At 33.3% G+C, this 20,285-nt stretch overlaps 3 protein-coding genes across 7 annotated transcripts in view; 2 read left to right on the top strand and 1 right to left on the bottom strand.

Annotated features, from left to right (window-relative positions):
• The first annotated feature begins 1,161 nt into the window (after positions 1-1,161).
• Positions 1,162-4,735, top strand: LOC123874518 (GPI mannosyltransferase 2). 5 transcript variants are annotated; one of them, XM_045919924.1, is made up of 2 exons: positions 1,162-1,206; positions 1,459-4,735. In XM_045919924.1, the coding sequence occupies exon 2, from the start codon at positions 1,459-1,461 to the stop codon at positions 3,058-3,060; it is 1,602 nt and encodes a 533-aa protein (XP_045775880.1). In that variant the 5' UTR covers positions 1,162-1,206; the 3' UTR covers positions 3,061-4,735. The 5 variants fall into 5 exon arrangements, with proteins under 5 accessions (XP_045775880.1, XP_045775878.1, XP_045775877.1 ...); XM_045919922.1 differs by having other exon boundaries at positions 1,168-1,367; XM_045919921.1 differs by having other exon boundaries at positions 1,168-1,367; positions 1,456-4,735.
• Positions 4,736-5,485: 750 nt separating this feature from the next.
• On the bottom strand, positions 5,486-10,786 carry LOC123874628 (methyl-CpG-binding domain protein 3). The gene is made up of 4 exons (XM_045920117.1): positions 10,396-10,786; positions 9,746-9,943; positions 7,640-7,839; positions 5,486-5,806 (listed from the first exon to the last, which is right to left on the bottom strand). The coding sequence occupies exons 1-4, from the start codon at positions 10,515-10,517 to the stop codon at positions 5,640-5,642; spliced, it is 687 nt and encodes a 228-aa protein (XP_045776073.1). The 5' UTR covers positions 10,518-10,786; the 3' UTR covers positions 5,486-5,639.
• A 366-nt stretch (positions 10,787-11,152) lies between these two features.
• Positions 11,153-20,285, top strand: part of LOC123874513 (phospholipid-transporting ATPase ID) — a 55,897-nt gene continuing 46,764 nt past the window's right edge. The window contains exons 1-2 of the mRNA XM_045919914.1: positions 11,153-11,331; positions 16,205-16,270. The gene's annotated coding sequence lies outside the window, so the exon portion shown is untranslated. The remainder of the gene's footprint in view (positions 11,332-16,204; positions 16,271-20,285) is intronic.

Genomic DNA, 20,285 nt, shown 5'->3' with positions numbered 1-20,285 from the left:
GTGCGTGCACGTGACGCTTACTGGTCTCTGGCATGTGCTCAGATTAAGCAAACATAACATAGATTTCACACTATTTTACTAGAGAAGCAATTTTTATATACATTAACATCAAGATATACAATTCTATAGTATATCTACAGCATAAATATTTCACCATATTATAACTATACTAAAGGATGCCCGCGACTGCGTCCGCGTGGATGTAGGTTCTTGAAGATCCCGTGGGAACTGTTTGGTTTTCTAGGATGAAAAGTTGCCTATGTCAATAACATGAACGCAAGCTACCTCAGTACCTACAAATCGGTTGAGCGTTAGCTTATGTCCGTCCCCGGGATATAAGCTAACTCTGTACCTTTCGTCAGAATCGGTTAAACTGTTGGGCCGTGAAAAGGTAGCCTAGCAGACAGACGCACACTTTCGCATTTATAATATTAGTATGGATTTCGCACTACGTAAATATTATAATATTTGAGCAGACAAACATGATAGATAGCAAGATCTATGATAGCAAGTCAATGGGCTATCAATGGTTTTTATCACAGATTACTATAAACCAGTCTGAAGATTTTTATTAAAAGGGGCATGAGACGGGCCTGCCCGCGAAATTCAAATTTAATTTGGTTTTTCGCATTTTTTAAACTAATACGACAACGTAGGCTTATGGCATTTTCAATTGCGACAGTGGCAGTATCATCCTCACAGGTTTATATAAAAATCTTTACTTGAAAGGGGCCAGGTTAAGAAATTAGCTGTAGTATCGACTAATTCTGACACATTAGTCGATACTAGAGCTAATTTCTTAAACTGGACCCTTTCAAGTAAAGATTTTTATATATTCGCGGCCAGGCCCCTCGCTTCCACCTTAACCTTTCTAGCCGTGAAAACAGGGATGGCCTTCCCATTTTTCATTTTTTCGTTTTGTTAAAATTAGATAAAACTTAACTACTTGGTTTTCAACATTGATATTTTCAATATTTTCTCTAAAATTGAGGAGATTTTATTTGCTGGCAGCCTTTATCACAACTGCGCCCCCTGTCAATGTCATTAAGTGCCATTTAAGAACCTTGTCGTATTGTAATGATGATATCCAGGGCCGTAAAATTAATTTAAAAAAGTGATCCGTGGCGGGGACTATAGAGCATTCGTAGTCTGTGCCATAGAGTAGGATGTGGGGACTGTCAATTGACATTAATTAAATCAATATAGGTAAACAATTGTTAAAAATCAAAATAATACAGAACAGAAACGATGATTTCTCTTGTAATTATTAAGCTTGAACAATTGTGGAATTTGTTTTAAGTAGATAAAACCATAATACAGGTTTAAATGCCAATTAAATAGTTAAAAGTTCTTAGTAGGTTTTTGAGGTTAGATTTTAATCAATAACTTTCTTATTCAATGAAAACAATCTTTTTTAATATTGAAATAACTTGTTAAATATACATATTGTTCCAGAAGATGTATTCTCCGCGTCAGAAAATACTCTGGTTTGCTTTTAGCTCAAGGATTTTTGTGCTGTTTCTTCAAGCTGTCTCCAATGTTATTCTTCCAGATCACAACGCAGATGTTTTTGTTAGTCCGGAGGATCCAACTTTGCGTAAAAGTAGACTTGATATTATAGTTGATATAGTTCTAGGTGGCATGAAACGATGGGATGCACAGTATTTTATACATATAGCTCAATATGGTTACACTTATGAAAACTGTTTAGCATTTTTGCCTTTGTTTCCACTAATTGTAAGGTATGTTGCCTATATATTCAATAGTATTTTAGGTTCATTTCTTAATTTCCATAGTTCTCTGCTGATCTCGGCCACTATTGTTAATTTACTGTTTTTTATGAAATCTGCTGATGTCTTACATAGACTAAGCATAAGAATACTGAAAAGTGAAAGCAGAGCATACAAATCTGCCATACTATACTGTGTTAATCCTGCTAGTATATTTTTTTCAGCTCCTTATTCTGAGTCTTTATTTGCATTTATGTCTTTTTATACAATGTTTAAATGTACAGAAAATGAGACATTAAGGTTTGCTAACATAGACATTACAAGTGCATTACCTGCTGGATTCTCTATGATCTCCAGATCAAATGGAATTATTAATTTAGGTTTCATTTTGTATGCTAGTTTCAAAAATGTGATAGAGCGAACTTTACCTGAAATTGTGTACAAATATAAGACACTGAAGCATAGAATAATTCTTCCTTTTTTACTTCTACCATTGTTTACATCTAGTGTAGCACTGTTCATGACTGTGATAGTAGCTATCATTCCATTTGTTTTAATGCAAACATACAATTACTTTAAATTTTGTATCCATAGTGATCACAATTTGCCAGAATTTTTATCCAGCTCTGAATTTATATTACCAGGAACAGCTGAAAGTCCATGGTGTAATAGTTCACTGCCTTTGTCATACTCTTATGTACAGAATCACTATTGGGATGTTGGTTTATTTAAATACTATAAGTTAAAACAAATACCAAATTTTATGCTTGCCTTTCCAGTTATATTCATAATCTTGCATAATTGTTTATGTTATATTAAAAACAATTTACGATTATGTTTTAGACTTGGATTAAAAGATAACATTTTTAATTATGGTTATCCAAGCAAAATAACATACAGACAAAAACAGTACTCTAAATCTTTTGGGGCCAATGATCCTTCCTTCTTTGTATATGTGGTACATGTAATGGCTTTAACGATTTTTTGCATTGCATTTGTCCATATCCAAGTGGCAACAAGACTCTTGGCTTCGGCAAGTCCAGTTTTATACTGGATTTGCGCAAGTAAGATGAATGTTGGCCCTACTCCAACTTCAGATCAAAACACCATCAATGAACATTTTCGTCGCATTGGTGTTGGTAAGAGAATACCATCACACCATTTGTCTATTGCTAATTTGGAAGGAGTTGACAATATGTATAGTAAATGGAAAACCTTTTTAATATCTAGGCGAATGCCCGACTTTCAATCACAAATTATACAGTGTTATTTTCTTGGGTACCTTATAGTTGGTACAATTTTGTTTTCTAATTTCTATCCTTGGACTTGATTAAATTTTATTTGAATGGAATTCATGACATATCACTTCACTTAATTCAATATTTTAAAAATTATTCTAACATATCATTTGCATTATTTTGAAATTATAAAGCTATGACCAAATCTAGTCAATCTTTTAGAATTTAACAAACGTTTTTATAGTATTAAGTAATTTAATGGATAATAATATTTCTCTGCTTGGAGTTTAATAATGCATGGGGCCTTTTAAAAACAAGTCCATTATACATTTTGATCTAAGGTTGTCATTTTAGATGTAAATTGCTTATTTAAATATAATATTAACTAATGATTTATAGGTAGGTAGAGCTAACAAAGTTAGTATTTTAATTAAGTAACTTTTAGCTCTACAAGTTTTGTAAAAAACAATTTATAGTATGTTACTTCAATTTTTTATTTATGTACAGTTAAAAAGCTTTTAATAGGCATTAAATTTCCATCTTGCATATTGCTGTCTCAATTAAGTTCATTCCTGTTCACACTAAAAATATTACTAATTGAGCTACTTACTGATTATGTAATTAATAAATTCATATTCAATACCTACTTACTAATTACTAAATAATTTGTACTTCATATTAATGCGGAACTGTATATTTGTTATCTTTTCTCTTATTAACCATTGAGCCGACCTTATTTGTGCAGACAGAAATAGCTACTATCCAGGTGATGTGACCGAAGTTGGTTTTTTATCTCGAGAATCACATTAATTCCATGCAGGAGAAAGTGCGGCCACTGCTTTAATTTACTAAATATTTAAGAAATATTATGGTATCTTGTTTAAAATATACCAGTAAGTATGACAGATGTTGCAATGATTCAATTTAATTTTAATACTTAAATTCACAATCGCACAAGATGTTCAAAGCTTGTTTTCAAGTGTTCAATAAAAAATAAATATACTTAAGATTTTTTTTTATTATAAAACCACAATCACCACGAAGATTACAGACTTGAAACTTATAAACATTATAATTATGTTTAGTAATATATCCAATCACAGAATTACTTAATCAAAACATACCAGGTTATGTATGATTGCATTTATTAAAATTTAAAATTATAATTATATTTTAGAAAATGTCTCATAATTAGTGATTCAAAAGTCGAGTTTATAAACCATAATTTTAGATACTTCTATAATGATCATAACCTTTAACCATTAATTTTGATTGTGACCGTCAATGATAGTATGTAAGTAGTATCAAATTACATGAAGCGTAACCTAAAACTACTTAACTAATTTTGAATGTGATCAATCCAAATATTAAGTATGTGATCAAAAAATGATTTTGTTACATGATTGGCACTGTTAAACCTAATAAATATACAATAAATTCAGTTTATTTGAATTATAAAAAAATATACAGGCTACAGCCTATGTTAATTATATTTACTAGTTGTGCCACCCCGTACCTTATATCTTTGGCCGCGGACACACATGTAAGTTTACTCACGTAAGTAGCTTTAGTGATTAACTTACGACTCGTGAAAGTACATTTACATTAGTAAAGCTGTCAATTACTTATGTAAGCTATTTCCGTGAGTAAAACTTACATTTAATTTAATGACTTAATTTAACTTATTTCATATGAATGTATATACAATACCTATAAACCTTGTTTGTGAAATGTGCTGAATGATAAATAATAGAACCAGTATTGAATTGCACCGAGAAAAAGCACTTACCAAATTTTTCTTAAAGAAATCGTAACAGTTACTAATAGAGAAGAAAATATGAAAACAATAAATGTAGGTATTGTATTAAAATATGTTATTGGAAGCGAGTCTTCTGGCATAGCTCATTTAAATTAAAATACTTGACGCTTTTCACCTCCCTATAAAAATGTAACAAGAATTTCTATTTAAATAGGTACTTATGTGCTATACACATTCTTAGTTTGAAGAATTATTAGAAGTATTATTAAAATAGTCTGGCAGCATTTGTCGATGGATTTGACTTGCTGCCTTCTTCCCGAAAATCGGCGGTGAAGGTATAGGCACTTCCGTCTCTGAGAAGCAAGTACCTTTGCTAAGAGCATACTTTCGAAGCATACTTTAAATTCAAATTTTATTTGGTTTTTCGCAATTTGTAAACTAATACGACAAAGTAGGCTTATGACATTCTATTTGCGACAATAACAGTACCATCCCCACCTATTTATATAAAAATCTTTACTTGATAAGGTCCAGTTTAAGAAATTAGCTATAGTATCGACTGTAACTCACAAATTAGTCGATACTGGAGCTAATTTCTTAAACTGGACCTTATCAAGTAACGATTTTTATATAAACACATGGAAATGATCTGCCATTGTCGCAACTAGAATACCACAAGCCTACTTTGTCGTATTAGTTTACAAATTGCGAGAAACCAAATAAAATTTGAATTTCGCGGGCAGACCCGTCGCTTGCCCCTTAACTAGTGCTGTCGACAACACACTCGGAAATGCAGGGTTTAGGGGAATCGGCGGTGGAGTCCGGCAGCATCTGTGGGGCGGGGTCGTCGTCCTGCGCTCCCTGCTGCGAGTCGGCGGCGGCGGTCTGCACGTCCCCGTCGCCGGCGCGCCCCTATGCGGCCGCCAGCGCCTCCTGCAGTCTGAGCCGCGCCCGCTTCACGCGCTCCTCTTGACGGCGCAAATCATCTTTAGTTATAGTGACAGCGGCGATTAATGGCTGATCAGGGTTTAAAAAAACCCCCGGGCTCTCCATTATAACTTGCTTTGAACCGCTTTGTCCTGAAAATGTGCCAATATTTGCCTAAGCTTTACACCAATGGAAAAGCGATGCAATAGGGATAATGACTACTAGTCCAATCAGCGACTTTTTATCAAACACACAACATCAAAACACTCGCTTAGTAAGGGAGCTTGTATGCTCTTTCGTGTTTTCTACAATCTACGCGACATTGGCAAAATAAATTGTGCCGTGGTGGCGCGACCAAAAGCCACTAAATCAAGAAACAACAACAAAAATTCACAGATGTGACGTCAATATGATGTAACATTTGACATAATTTTACTTACTTTTTACCCGACTATTTTATTTAAATCGATAGTTTAAAATGGTTAGATAACTTAAAACTAGCATCGAATGTGGATTTTACGAATTTTGGAAGACACTATTTAATAATTACTAAAAAATGATTTATTTTTGACATAGGCATCATCCCCATTATCCTTTCTACCACAACAGATGAGTCTAATTTAGTTGATCATGCAAGGCCATTGCACCCCTTTGCTGAACGAAATGGGGTTTACATTATGAATCTGAAACTTTACATACATACATATAAAACAATGAAGACTTGGATTCCATAGAATTCTTAACTAATTTTAGAAAATTGTATTACTAAATTTTAAATTAGCTTTAGATTACACTAGTTTACAAGGTTTTTGCTCATGAAATAAAACATATATATTTACGTTACTTATGGCCTCTACATCTAGGAAAAAATATTTAAAAAAATCCAGCACGTCAGGTTTTTGAAATATTTACCAAGAATTTTTTGACAAAAAACTATGTCCAAATAAAGAAAAGGCATGTAAAAATGAGTAATTTTGGTTCTTTTTCCTAAATATTTTCATCGTGTCTCTCACAGCAGACAAAGAATAGTCACAGTAGCATATTTTGATCCCAACAATCTTGATAATTTTGCCCAAATGATTTTAAATCTTGGTGAAATCGCTCACTGTGTTCATCATTTATACCACCAAGAATTTCTGGGAAAAATCTAAATGGGAATGCAAAAAATTGATTTTTAATGACATATTTACACCCCTGCGTTAGTAATTTTGTAATAAACTTTCAATAATTTCTGTATAATTTATTACTTTTTACTGCCTAAAAATTTTAAATGATACTTTTGAAAAAGTTTCAGTTTGAACCTCGGTTTTTCCATTATTACCTTTTTCAACATCGGTTATAAGGCTGGTAAAACTTCTGAATGAAGGCCCAGCCTAGTTACTGATGGAACGTCTGCATATATTATATTATTTTTATTTTTGTGTTAAAACCTGAATTTTTTGTTAACAAAAAAGTAACAATCAGTTTCATGGTTATTTAACTCTCCCCATACCATTAGTTCACCGAATTTCAGTGATCTATTTTTACCTGAATATCAGGAGCTGAGGAACAATCTATAGTTAATGCAAATCATACAAGGAACCAATTTTTTGTATCAAGATTTGACACCAGAAATCAAAAAGCTGTAGATAGACTTCTCTCGAAGGTTTTCTTATAGGAAAACCACGGTTTAACGGAATAATTTCACCATAAACACAACAAATTCAGTTTCAATAATATAGCTTACACACTATAAATGACGGTTTTATATAAAAAATACCATTTTTGAATCATACAGTTGTTTACAAAATAGAATAATAAATGTTAACAATTGCGAGTAGACAAAAAATAAAGACATTCATATCTCATAATTTTGACGTGCTAGGAAAAATAAAAAAAAAATTTTTTTACCTACCGTCCATAGCCGACATAAATAATATATGTTTCATTTCATGAGCACGAAAAAAAAATTTTTTTGTAAACTAGTGTTATTTTTAAATACATACCTGTTATAGGTTGTGATGAAACATGTAAAGCAGTGGCTAATGACTGTATAGTAGTCGCATCTGAAGTATACGGCCCCAAAGATTTGATATACTTAGGTAAGGAGGTCGTGCCAATCACTCCATTTGCGTCACAAGCAGTTAATCCCTGCAAGAAAGTTTTCAATTTTAATAAAAATATAGGTAACAGTACATGCATCAAGCTATGGCATAATATACACACACAATACATTCATTCTAACTTCTGGTAGCAGGTTCAAGTTTGAAAAAAAATCACTTTTGAACATTTTACCAAAATGTTGTTGTTGTTACCAGTTTTTTTTCTAACAGTCTTTAAAATAAATTTTTCGTAACTCTCGATTTCATGGTCAGGTTCCTATAATATTTTTTTTTCAAAACTTAAATATGCCTCTGTAAGTAATAGGTTTCTATTTATTGTACTTTTCAATTATTATAGAAACCTAAAGTTTATTTTTAAAATGTCTGACACCAACAGATGGACAGACAAACATTCATGGTTTCTTGTTTTACTATGGAACCCTAAAAACAAAAATCCAATGTAAATGTTTATGAATAAGTTAAGTTATTTACCATAAATATGAAAACACACAATAATGACACACATTTACAATACAAAGATAAAACAAGTTATTATTTATATACATAATTGTGTCTCAATAATTTTTTTAAAATGCATAAATGGCAATACTAATGTAAGTTTACTATATTCCTTTCATGCAATATTAGTCATGCTTTATGAATCTAAGCACTTGTTACATACTGAGAATATGTGCAGATATTATACAGGGACATGTTTGGTTCGAAAATAGTACATTACTGTCCAGGCCGGAAATAAAGCACTTTATAGTCAAGTAACATTGGAAGGACAAGGCGAAACAGAGTACTTCTTAAGTGATTTTAAAAATCAACGCTAACAGAGTCCTTCCCTAATTATTTGATATTTGATATCGAGAATTAATTGATGTTCCGCATGAGACTTGTATGATATTTTTCTCTCATTTGCGATGGAACAATAAACAAATGAATACAAGAAAAAAGTTACATTGCTGTTGGTACAGTTAGGCAACAATAAAAAATTGAAACACTTGCAGAGTAAAATTGAATGATTATTTCTATTACTCATTTTTATTAAACTATTAATTTATATATTAAACTTTTGAAAAGAAATATACAATAGCTTTTGTAACAATGTCATGTGTACACAATACACATGTACACTAAAATAAAACTAATTTATGTAAGGATACACTTAAAGAATCTCATCCGCTATATAAAATTGAGAAATGTGTATTCAGCTTTTACAACAATAAAATATATTTATCATGTGTACCTAAAAAATCTAATTTATATTAGTGACACATAAAGAACTCTATGAATCTATCCAGCAACTTCTATTATTATTATTGTTGTGTTGGAAATTGCTGATGTGTTATTATTTCATTGGTGTTTCACCACCACCAACCAGTACACCACCATATGTACACCAGTACCAGAAAGAGCTGATCGACCATTTGTTTTTTTAATAATGAATCAATTTCTGAGCAAGTGGGAGAAATGTACTTAATTAAACATTTGAAGGACACAAACTTATTGCTTATTATGATACCTATAGTTAGCCTCGTATAACCATTTATTGAACTTTTTAAAAAACATTAACTACAATAAGATAGTGAAATTCTTATATAACCATTGATCACAGCAGATATGTTGCTGTAAGTGCTCTTTGTCATATTTCATTTAATTTAAACACAGTACAATATAGAAGCAAGCTTTTATTTTTATGCAATATTGACACAAGTATATAAATATGTAGAAAGCTTTCAATTTTAAAAGCTTGTGTAGAAATAAGCATTGTGGGGGAGTGAGCATAGAAAAATAAAAATCTAAGTGTGGTAACTAATACTTTAAAAGCTGCTATAAGTGTTGATCTAATGAAACGCCTAGTTTTCCATAAAAATGCTTGATCTAAGGCTAAGTAATACAAACAATATGAGGTTTGTATTAATGAAGAAAATTACATCTAGAGCACTTTGACACAAGCTTTCGGATATAGAGCATAAACAAATGTAACACAAAGCAGGACTGCACTAATGAACACAACACAAGTGAGAGAAGTTATGACACGAATGTGGGAACCTGTAGTCAAACTGCGCTCGAGCTTTCTTGGCCTTGCACAGCAGCATAGTGTTTATTTGACCCTGCTGAAAGTCGAAACACGACAAGTCCACACTATCACCCAGATAACGAACTAGCTCAGGTTTACTGCGAAACTTTTTACCTGTTGGGCTACACAAAAATATATTGTCACCACAGACCACTCAGCTATTGACAGCCGTGTTAGTAAGTTGGGTTAAATTTACCAGCAATGGATGTAGTGGATGTCAAATAAATGATTGGCAACAATTTATCATGTAAAAAATTTGATGTTTTATTTTAAACGTGAATATCAAATTGAAATTTTAATGCAATGATAAATGGCTGTTATTAACATTGTGCACTAGCCAATTGTTTAGAGTGGGTATATCCATTTATAACAAAAAATGTTATCCAATATCCAAAATGGTCAAAATGATAAAAGTAATTTTACTTAGTACTGTACAGTGTTATTATAGGTATTTTTTTAAAACTATTAGTGCAATATGAACTAATTCAATTTTCGTACGAAATTCGAACTCATTGAGAAAAAAATTAAGTACTTCATCATTAAAATAATTATAAAAATGAAATGGTCAAAGTACCTGTAGTAATAAACGTCAACTTTCCCAGCTGAAAGTCCAGATTTTCTTATAACTTCCTCTCTTTGCCAGCCTTTTGGCAAGGCTGCACAATCGCTTCTTTTCTTTTCTATTGAAATATTCATCTTGAAAAATTTCACTGGCGCAGATGATTGTGATTCTTTTGTAACTTTATAAACTTAATTACTTTATCACTCAGTGCTTCCTAATATATGTTTTGGAATACAAGTTTTAGTTTTATGTGAAGCGCATCGTGTGATTAAAGAAATAACTTGTAAGAATTAGTAAACTAAGCTAATTTGCATTTCAAACTTTATTTTCAGATTTTCTTTTCGTCTTTTCTGCAGTTTGGTTTTCTGTAACAACTCACAGATGTAATTTTTTTCTGTCAAGACCATCCAATGATGAATCTGTCACATGTCTGTCATCTCTATTCTTTTTTAAACTGGCTTTTTGGCTCTGGATTCTAACCCCTTTGAGCCTCCTCTCTGTAAAGTAATAGTAACGAGTGATTACCATTGGTTCAAATAATTTGCTTCAAATTGCTCGAAGAAAATAGAACGCAACGGCTGCGCTGTGCCGTCAATATGCTATCAGTGTCAATATGGTCAATCCCATAGAAATCAATCCATATTCATGCCTTATTCTCTGTCCATGGTCTCCGCAACGGCAGCTTCTGGCTTGGAAAAAAGAAGTTGGCTATATTGTAAGTCTGTCAAGTCTGTCACTGTCCATAGAGTAGGATTATATTTGTCACTGTCAATCGTGTATTGGCATTGCAGTGGTGCAAAAAAAAGATCAAAAAATTAAGTTGTGCTTGTGTCATGTGTGTGATTTTATAACTTTCTTTAAATTGTGAATCATAAATGAACCAAAAACTATTTTCAGTGAAGTGTATATAATGAATGCATTTCTCTGTGTGGCGTGAAGTTTACTAAAGTAAGTGTATAAAATTGTTTCTTTAAACAGTTGTCAACTCTTGGCTCTACTTTCACTTTTAAAAGCGTAAGAAATCACTATTCGCAAAAGTAGTATACGTAATCATTAATTTAGAAAAGTACGTGTTCTAGCTAGCAAACAGTTTACACCCAAGTGTTTACGACAGTATATCTATTTTTAGATTGCCAAAATATAGCCGCCAACCTGTTGTAACCGGGTAATCGAAAGAGTTTCGAGATTTCATAAATCCATACCTTGAGCTTGTTGTATTCATCAAGATTTTTAATATGTTTACTCAATCTTATAAAGAACAAGTATGGTGCCTAAAGTAAAAAAAATATGACAAGTATTGTAAATTAAGTTAAATATAGGAAAGCTGAATGCCATAAACTAAAAGATAAATAATTATTAAACTTTTGCCACTAAACATTAAGGTAAAGTTCAAAACCCAAATCTATTGGTTAGGGATTACAAGGCTTTCATTTCAGAGTCCACAAAATGGGTTTAACTGAGTAGTCTTAGGCACAAATTCGGAGGTAATAGGAGTTGTAGTTGATTGAGATTTAGTCAATGATTATAATGCTAACACTCTCATTAAAAGGGGATGCGTCATTTTCAAGAAAATAACTAAAGTAATTCTAACCTTGAAACAGGTAAAACATGCAAACAAAATGCTAAATGAGCTACAGAATGGTGGCGGGAGGGTTTTAAATCAATATTATGTTTGTCAAAATAAAGTTAGGTTAGGTAAAAATAGAAGTAATCATGGGGCTGAGCACTTAGGTTCTATTGGATCTAGGTTATACCTCAGTTATGGTCAGTTTTATCACAGTATTAAAACTTGCAGAGGCAAGCGTTGGTGCCTGTACTTTGTTTTGCGAGACTGTAGAAGCTGCATTACCTGCCTAAAAAGCAGAAGTTCCAAATTGCTGCCATAAAAGTGAGGTTATAATTATTGGAACTTTGGTGAGATAATATATAACTAATTTTGACAAAACAGACTTCTCATTTTGATCACCCAAGCCTTCTTCCTATTGACAAGTGGGAGAGAGTCATCCCTTAAAAATGACATAGTTTAGGATTAGGCTATAATACTGTTCGTCTCTGGGTGGATTCACTATCTTGTAATAGGAGTAGTGTCAGGGCCGGGTGATAGTGCACCTCCTCATTCCTCCTTTCATACTATAGAATACTATGTTTTAAACCTCAATTCATCAGAGTTTTGACAGACTCCTGACACAGTCTGCAGGTGTCCGAGCCCTGGAGCTTAAGGTTGTACATGTGTCTGTTTAGAGTCACAGTGACCCGTTAAAGCTCACACTAGAATGCATGGATTTCTCCTACTAAGGGCCAGCACCTGAGAGGTTACCTTCTTGTTGAAGGGTTGACCAGTGCTTTCAAGTGGTTTAACTGTGGCAAATTAAAAAAACCTTTGTATTGGTTAAGAAATTACATAATTCTGAGTGCGAAAAAAGATCATAAGCTACATTTTTTTTTTGTAAAAAAAGAGAGATTTAAAAAGGGAAAAAACTAAAGTTTTTTTATCAATTAGTTATTACTTACAAAAATAATTACTATTTTCAATTTTCAAACTAAGATAACTATACCAAGTGGGGTATTATATGAAGGGGCTTTACCTGTACATTATAAAACAGATTTTTATTTATTTTAATGTATAATAGTTTTTGATTTATCATGCAAAATGTCGAAAAAATCCAGAGTATGGAACCCTCGGTATGCAAGTCGTTCTCACACTTGGCAGTTTTTGAAATTTTTAGAATGAATTTGACTAATTATTACATACTGTATCATTTTAGGAATCCAAAGATAATAATTTTGGTTCCAACTGAATTCCAATTATTGAATAGTAATATAATGTTACAATAAGACTTATAGTTGTTTTTGCATATGAAATTGATGCCATCTGCCAAGTGTCATTATGTTTCCAGTATTTATCCGACTACCATAATACCAGCCTCGATAGCTCAATGATGAATGGATCAATATGGAAGAAAGAAAGATGCAGGTGAAAGAAAACTATTTGTCATATTCACCATATAAGTCTATGGTCATCATAAAAAGATACAACAATATTTAGTGCCTAAACTAGTATCGTTTTTGTGCTAATTTCGGACTCAAGTATTGTGTCATACATAACATATAACTGTCAGGTGTTAGGTCTCTCATGTTTGGATCAATTAATGTTTGAATAATTTAGTAGATTCAATGCTGTTTAAGGTGGACCTTGAACTTTGTTTTGCACAGGGTTATGCCACAGTTTACAACTCTGAATATGCTTAGAAATCTTAGCCAGAGAAAATGATTTTTTAAAAATATAACTGCATTATGACTGCTGTTAAATCAGTAGTCATGAAAAATGAATGCCTACTGCGTCCTCTAATTTATTTCAGCAATGAAATCATTCAAAATGTTACTTGTCAGTTAAAGTTTAGTTTTGGCTTATGGTGAATAGTAAACCAGCCCAACTAACAAGGACTTGGGCATAAGTAGGTAAAAGTTTCAATCAAAAAGCCAACATTTCTTTATTTTGTATGCTACTATGTACCTATTAAGCTCATACACATGGTAACTTTTGTACAGTACAACCAAATTAATAATGCGCATGCAGATCCGATCCGATCAGATATTCCGAATCATTGAATCGTAAGAGCCCTAAACAATGCACTTGCATTTTGCACCTTGTTATAAACAAATAGGAGTCAATATCATGTGTATCATAGACCGTTGCCGAACAGTGACGAAGATTTCTATGCGCATTATTAATTTGGTTGTACTGTAGTAATGTAATATTTTCCCTGACCATATTTTTATGTAGAAAGGACCACCTACATGAAGAATATAATCATTGATTTAGAATTAGATAGATAAGAATTTTTCGTTTATAAGTGGATACAAAATGCAACATATAATAAACATATTTAAGAAATTACTTTAACTTTAAATTAATAATTAAGTGTCGAACATCGATACGTGTTGTGCCAGTTCAAAGCCTTTCGTCTAAGCTCTGAACCTGTGGTCTAACTCTGCAAATGTGGTGGGTACAAAATGTAACCATGAGACTTACTTATTTGGGCCCAAATAAGAGAAGTCTTTGTGACTATAATATATTATTTAAACTAGAAAAAAATATAACAGTAGTGTTCCTCTAATTTATCTCACTAATATTATATAGGTGAAAGTTTGTATGTGTGTGTGTGTGTGTGTGTGTGTGTGTATGTTTGTTACTCCTTCACGCAAAAACTACTGTACGGATTTGGCTGAAATTTGGAATGGAGATAGATAATATCCTGGATTAGCACATAGGCTACTTTTTATCCCGGAAAATCAAAGAGTTCCCACGGGATTTCGATAAACCTAAATCGACGCGGACGAAGTCGCGGGCGTCATCTAGTTACAAAATAAACTTGAAATTATTTTTCAAAAACTTGTCAAGTGTGTATTAAAATTAAAATAATGAAAAATACAATAAAACTCATTTAAGTATTTAATCATAGAGACCATATTTTGTAAGTAAAAGACACACACTTCGCAGTTGGAGATAATATAAGCAACAAAATAATTACACATAATATGGTATAGAACCCTCAGAAGCATGAGTACGCACGCACTTAGCCGGTTTTCAAAAGTAAGTTAATTACTATAACAAACCTAGGTGACGAAAGTTTTCTTCACCTGAATAACGTTATGGTGGTGACGTGTGCAGTACAATGAATGTTATTTTACCTTGGCTATTTAACATTTATGGGGCAACGCCCACTACGACGACCCGTGGGTCATATCTCCTTGAACACTGCTTTATTATGGTGTCCTGACTGTTGACACATTTTCGTTTATTATTTATTATTTATAAATACTTTCTGTGAAATAATTTATACAATATAAAAATGGACAAAACTAGATTGATAGGTATGCGGTAGAGGGCAGAATAACTTAAGAAGTCAAAACGATCATAACTATAAACAATAATGCATACTTAATTTATTTGCTTAATATACCTAACAACTATAAAAACATTTGCCTTTTTGCTCAACCCAAATTCACTATTTATAAATGCCACAGCAAAAGGGCGATAAAAGTGCTAGCGGCCGTGTGCAAATAAAGCAAAGAGCTTCAAGTTATTAAGGTTTTCAGTTATCAGTGGCGAGTGAGGGTAGGGCTGCTTTGTTGCTTTAGCCCAAATGCCAGGAGTGGCCCGTGGCGTCATCGTGCGGCAAAACTAAAATGGCGCGACATTTCACGGTACCGACACACCCAAGCCCACCCTAATCTCTGCCATGACAAGGTTGTTCAAATGTACCCCAAAGCACCCGCCGAGGATCGACCCAATTCTTTTATGTTAGCTGTTAATCGGGCTTTAACGACTTTGCGGGCGATAGGATTACATAGATATCTCCTAGAATAAATTTTTGAACAATAGATAGCACTATGAATTTGTTTATTGCATTCAATCCAGGAATAGGAATGAATTTTTGCTATATTGGACTCTTAACTGAATGTATAGTTTATTTTAAATCAATATATCCAGATACCCAATTGATTTTCTCGACAGACACGGCAGACGGACAGATAGACAGACAGTGAAGTGATCCTATGAGGGTTCCTTTTTTCCTTTTGAGGTACGGAACCCTAAAAAGCACTTGTCGATTTGAATTTGTCCTCCATTTTTTGAATTCGTTTAAAAATGTAATCTAATTTATTTTTATAATATTCTACTCACGGTTATGTTAACTTTTATCAATCTTTGTCAAAATGGGACCTAGTATGGAGCGCACGCAAATAGAATCGCGGTCAAACCCCGGGTCACAAGAAATAATTAATTTTCCTTTCAGAAGCAATCTTTTTTTTTTTTCAGGTAATCACAATGGAAGCTTCACAGCGTAGTTCGACGACCACTCGCCAATTTGCATAGCAGCCTTGGGTGAGTATATAACTAAGTAGGTACCTACTTACACGACTGACGACATCTATACTCTATCTACGGAAAAAATTAATGTACCGTTCTGTCTTTTACGTTATTCCATACAAATGACAGAGCCATAAACATTTTGAGTCACCAACCTATCACAAACATGTTTTCAAAAACATTCGAAATTCAACTTAAAAATGTTTCCAAAAGATATTCGAAATTGAATTCGAAAACATAGTTTCGTTTGTGATCGGTCGGTTTGAAACGAGTCAGCTTTGAAGCGTAAGTTAAGTAACTGCTAGGTTTCTTGCTAGTGGTTGTAAGACATTATAAGCATCAGACATAAAGAAGGCGTTATATTATGAAATAAAAATATTTTGAATTTAAGGCCGGTAACACGCCATACTTAATCGCGGTCGCGTCGCCACGCGACGCTGTTGAGTCGAATAAGCTAGTTTGTTATTAATTCTATGTGAATAAGATCGCTGTATTTTTTGTGACCAGAAAAACAACACTGACACCTAATTCGATTTTGTGCCGTTACCCGTCGACAGGTGTTTTACCAAGGGTATTATTTTTTCAATTACTTAAATACGGAACCACACTTTAACGTCTGACAGTGGAGTAGTTTCTGTAGATTTCAATATAATTACCTTCTACTCCAACTGAATTATCGATCCGTGAACGCGAATAAAGTGCTAAGCGTAATTATGAATAACGTTCCAACTTCTACGTAACGTTAACGGGTGTGTTTTTATTCATTTAGGTAATGTATTTCACTGACGGAGCGACTATAAATCTGATGATCAGATTATAATGGATGGTTCCACCAAATCCGTTGGTGGCCGTTTGGCGTTTAGTCGTTCACCCTCCTTTTCCCTTAGAGTTATGGGCGGCCTATATTGACAGAATGACCGCATCGCATAGTCGTATAGGTGCCACACCTAACTCAATCACGTAGCAGGGACTTCGCTAATGTTCCTGAAAGTAGAACGGCGGAACTGTGTAAAGGGGTCGTTGTTACTTAGTCTGATTTATGGCTTTATTTCTTTTAGTAACATGGTTTAAGGCTTTAATAAGTAATAAACTAATAACATTAATTACCAAAACTTTTAAGACGTATGCCTAAAACATATCACACCCTTAGGAAAAAACGGGCTCAACTCAATGGACAAAAACTATATTTGCAAAGTTACAAACGAACAATGTAAATTGTCACAACTCCATATTTTTTTTTGTTAATTTGAGTTGCAAATAAATTCAAAAACATTCGCTTAACAAATCTGTTAAAAAAATTGATGTAGATTTCGTCATTTACCAGTTATCTAATAATATTGGAATTAGAATACATACTTCAATTACTAAGGATTAAAACTTGCTAGCTTGAAACTTTTACAGAGGAGTTCCATTGTTATGCTACAGCGAAGGCTACAGCATCACTTTTTGTTTATGAATTCTAAATGGGTACGACATTGACCTTATAGGTCAACAATAGGATAGTAGTTTGAGGACGAGTAGGTATAAACATTCCTAATATTTAGTAACACATCCAATTCATGGTACTCATGGTACTCGTGGCTGTCAAGACCAAGCAAATAAAATTGACAGTTTATTAATAACAATGAGATAGGTACCCAATATTTTCTGCATAGAGTCGTCAGAATCCAAGAATCTAGAAATCAAGGGGTTTCTGGCAAAACGACAATGTGTAAACTGTAATCCATACTAACTATCATAAATATGCGAAAGTGTGTGTCTTTCTGCTTGTAATTTTTTAAAGTCTATCTGTTTAGCAAATTTTGACAAAATTTAGTACAAAGAGAACTTGCATCCCGGGGAAAGACATATGCTACTTTTTCACCTGGAAAATTGAAGTTCCTACGGGATTTTCAAAAACCTAAATCTTAGAATAAAAATCCAGACCTAAATCCACACTGAAGAAGTTGGCATCATCTGGAACTGGCATCATCTACTTAGTGGTACATGCTTAAATCAGAATAAGTGACTATTTGATGTAAATATCGGTTGGTTATAGTTCATCGCTATAGGATTCCGATTTTCGTAGGACCTACGAAAGAACCTAAAATGTCCTATGCTCTATTTCCCCCGACTTTGTAAGATAGACTATTAATATCGGTCGTCTTTAGCTCTGTCGTAAAAGTGTTAATCATCTCAAAGTGTGTTTACACCGAGAGAATGAAGTCATGGTCGGGACGCTGCTGTGTATAATAAATTATTGTTGTCTAAGACTTGCTAACGTTTCAAAGGTTTCCCATTAAGTCACTACCAAAATATTTATTTCTGCTCAAACTGGCGCGTGATCTTTGCATTCTTCTTAGAAATTCTAGGATTGTTATGGTTTCGCTTTCGAGTGAAGTAGCTTATCAACCGTATAATCCGCGGACGGTTTGTTCGAAATGAGAAGGATATTGTTTTCAATGTTATAGGTAAACTACACGCTTAACTATAGCTAATCCGCTATAGCTCAGGCTTCGCTAGGGTGCAATCTCTAAAAATCCCCATCTACGTTTATTATAGAAGAAACCCAGATGTAAAACTTAAGTAATATGTTTTATACTTTTAACCTAATTTAAAAAAAACCAGAAAGCGAGTTTTTTAAGCTAAGGGTAAGCTGTCGTTGTACTGCCACGTCTTCCGATCGCTCCAAAACGTCGGTTTCCATCAACTGTTATCCAAAGAATGGTGTGAAGTTTAAGAAGTTACTTGGTAAAGACTATATTTGTACGTATCTTCATTCATTTCACTTTGAACAAGTTTTCCAACTCTTTGAAATATTAATGAAATAAGTTTTAGAAATGCAAATCACATTTTGCAGACTTTGGCTCATATGTTCTTTTTGACAATCTAAATACAGTAGCTAACTTAATAATCAGAAAGCTAGTAGCCATTAAGTATATCAAAATATGTACCTAGTGAGCATTAAATGATGAGCTAGTGACGCAACCTTTCCATTACATAAATCTTATTAGAGATTAATAAGTTGCATGCTATGTCTACGGGTACGTCCTGAATGACGTAATGTTTTGCGTGTCTACTGTGAAGTCTTCAGTAAAGTAATGGTAAACATCTTGCTTGTCTTTCTTCATCAGGGCATACCGATATATATACTATATAATATAACATATCAATAGAAGGGAAAAGTAGGTGGGGTACACGTGCTAACATCATATCACATAGGACAGGGTTTTGATAAATCACATAGTAGATAGGAAGGCTGCACCGAGACTTTGGCATAGATATGACAAAACATAAAATCGGCCGAGTGCTAGGTGGGCCTCGCTTTTTTAAGCACTTGTAAAAAGTTTGAATAGTTTTTTTCCATTATTAACCCCCGACCCAAAAAGAGGGGTGTTATAAGTTTGACGTGTGTATCTGTGTATCTGTGTATCTGTGTATCTGTCTGTGGCATCGTAGCGCCTAAACGAATGAACCGATTTTAATTTAGCATTTTTTGTTTGAAAGGTGGCTTGATCGAGAGTGTTCTTAGCTATAATCCAAAAAAATTGGTTCAGCCGTTTAAGAGTTATCAGCTCTTTTCTAGTTTTCTTGTAGAAAAGAAGGTTAGATAACCGTTAGGTTCATAATATTATGTCAATAGACAAATGTCAAGCTGTCAAGATGGACGTTGTCTAAATACATAATTATTTATTTGAAAATGATGTTTTGGAAAACTCAAATACTTTGGATCGTGGTGTTATAAATTTTTAATTTACACTTGTTATAAACAAGTGCTGACATATCAAAGCACCATTAACACATTCAAGTTGAGTTAAGACTGGTATAACAATCTTGCGCAAGAGCCACACACCCACGCCGCGGGTACCATGAGTGCACACGTACGAAGACCGCACTACGGTTAGATGTCGTCACCGATATGGAAATCGATTTCCTTAAATAGCCTGCTTTTGCCATTAGTACTACATTTCATTCGCACCTATGAATCGACATTGAAAACGCTCAAGATTTTACTTACCTTTAGATTCTTGTGGAAGTTTTAGAGATGATT

This window comes from Maniola jurtina, chromosome 18 (assembly GCF_905333055.1).
Source record: "Maniola jurtina chromosome 18, ilManJurt1.1, whole genome shotgun sequence".
Lineage (NCBI taxonomy): Eukaryota > Metazoa > Arthropoda > Insecta > Lepidoptera > Nymphalidae > Maniola > Maniola jurtina.
This window is presented reverse-complemented; position numbering and strand designations above follow the sequence as displayed.

Coding starts and splice junctions, on each gene's coding strand:
- LOC123874518 (XM_045919924.1), top strand. CDS start 1,459: ATGTATTCTCCGCGTCAGAAAATACTCTGGTTTGCTTTTAGCTCAAGG.
- LOC123874628 (XM_045920117.1), bottom strand. CDS start 10,517: ATGAATATTTCAATAGAAAAGAAAAGAAGCGATTGTGCAGCCTTGCCA. Junction 7,840..9,745: donor CACTTGTGTTGTGTTCATTA/GTGCAGTCCTGC, acceptor ATTATGCCATAG/CTTGATGCATGTACTGTTAC. Junction 5,807..7,639: donor TTCATCACAACCTATAACAG/GTATGTATTTAA, acceptor GCACATTTTCAG/GACAAAGCGGTTCAAAGCAA.